Source organism: Entamoeba nuttalli (assembly GCF_000257125.1).
Source record: "Entamoeba nuttalli P19 unplaced genomic scaffold asmbl_5386, whole genome shotgun sequence".
NCBI classification, from domain to species: Eukaryota; Evosea; order Mastigamoebida; family Endamoebidae; genus Entamoeba; species Entamoeba nuttalli.
Window position 1 is genome coordinate 10,919 of NW_008577423.1, and position 930 is coordinate 11,848.

Consider the following 930-nt stretch of genomic DNA (forward strand, 5'->3'; position numbering starts at 1 on the left):
CCTCCTTTTTATTTTATTTTGTGAATAAGAGAAGAAAAGCATTTCATTACCACTATGTTATTATATCTAATTTTCTTTTGTCTTAACCACACTTCGGTAGTTCCTTTTCTTTGGTTAACACCTCCACATATTTATAATTTCTTTATTAATAAATATCCATTCTTATATTACAACCACGTAATATTCAACTATAATAATTTCCTATACCATTTGAAGCATTAACTAATACATTTTTAATTCAAAGACACCATCATAACAAGATAATAACTTAGAGAGTCAAAGCTTGAATTTGTATTAGGGTTAATGTGGTGTTTCAGGTATGACAAAAAATTAAAAAAAATAAAAACTAAAATAAAAAATTTATAGCAAATAAGTTAAATTGATTATGGATGAAGTGTTGTTAGTAAAGAAATTAGTTGAAGACGCCATTGTTCCAACAAGAGGGTCAAAGTGTGCTGCAGGAATTGATTTATACTCTAATACAAATTTTATAATTCAACCTCATGAAAGGTTTTTAGTTTCAACGGGAATCTCAATTCAAATACCACACCAGTGTTATGGGAGAATAGCTCCACGATCATCACTAGCACTCAAATATGGAATTGATGTTGGTGCTGGTGTTATTGATGAAGACTATAGAGGTGAAATAAAAGTAATTCTGTTTAATCACTCAAATGAAATATTTAATGGTAGAAGAGGTGATAGAATAGCACAACTCATTATTGAAAGAATTTCATATTGTAGAATTTCAGAAGTAAAAGAATTAAACAAAACTGATAGAGGAACAAATGGTTTTGGTTCTACAGGTAAATAAATGTTTTATTCAATATTTTAAAAAATGAATTTAGAATAAAGAATGTTAATTACTGAGTTTCTGTTATATTTTCTTTTACTTCTTCATTAGACTCTTTCTTTTGTTTAATTTCTTCA

At 27.3% G+C, this 930-nt stretch overlaps 1 protein-coding gene across 1 annotated transcript; it reads left to right on the top strand.

The window, feature by feature from the left end:
• Positions 1–385: 385 nt before the first annotated feature.
• Positions 386–814, top strand: ENU1_128720 (deoxyuridine 5'-triphosphate nucleotidohydrolase, putative; the record flags this gene model as incomplete). Its single annotated transcript, XM_008860012.1, has 1 exon — positions 386–814. The coding sequence occupies one exon, from the start codon at positions 386–388 to the stop codon at positions 812–814; it is 429 nt and encodes a 142-aa protein (XP_008858234.1).
• Between the last annotated feature and the right edge of the window lie 116 nt (positions 815–930).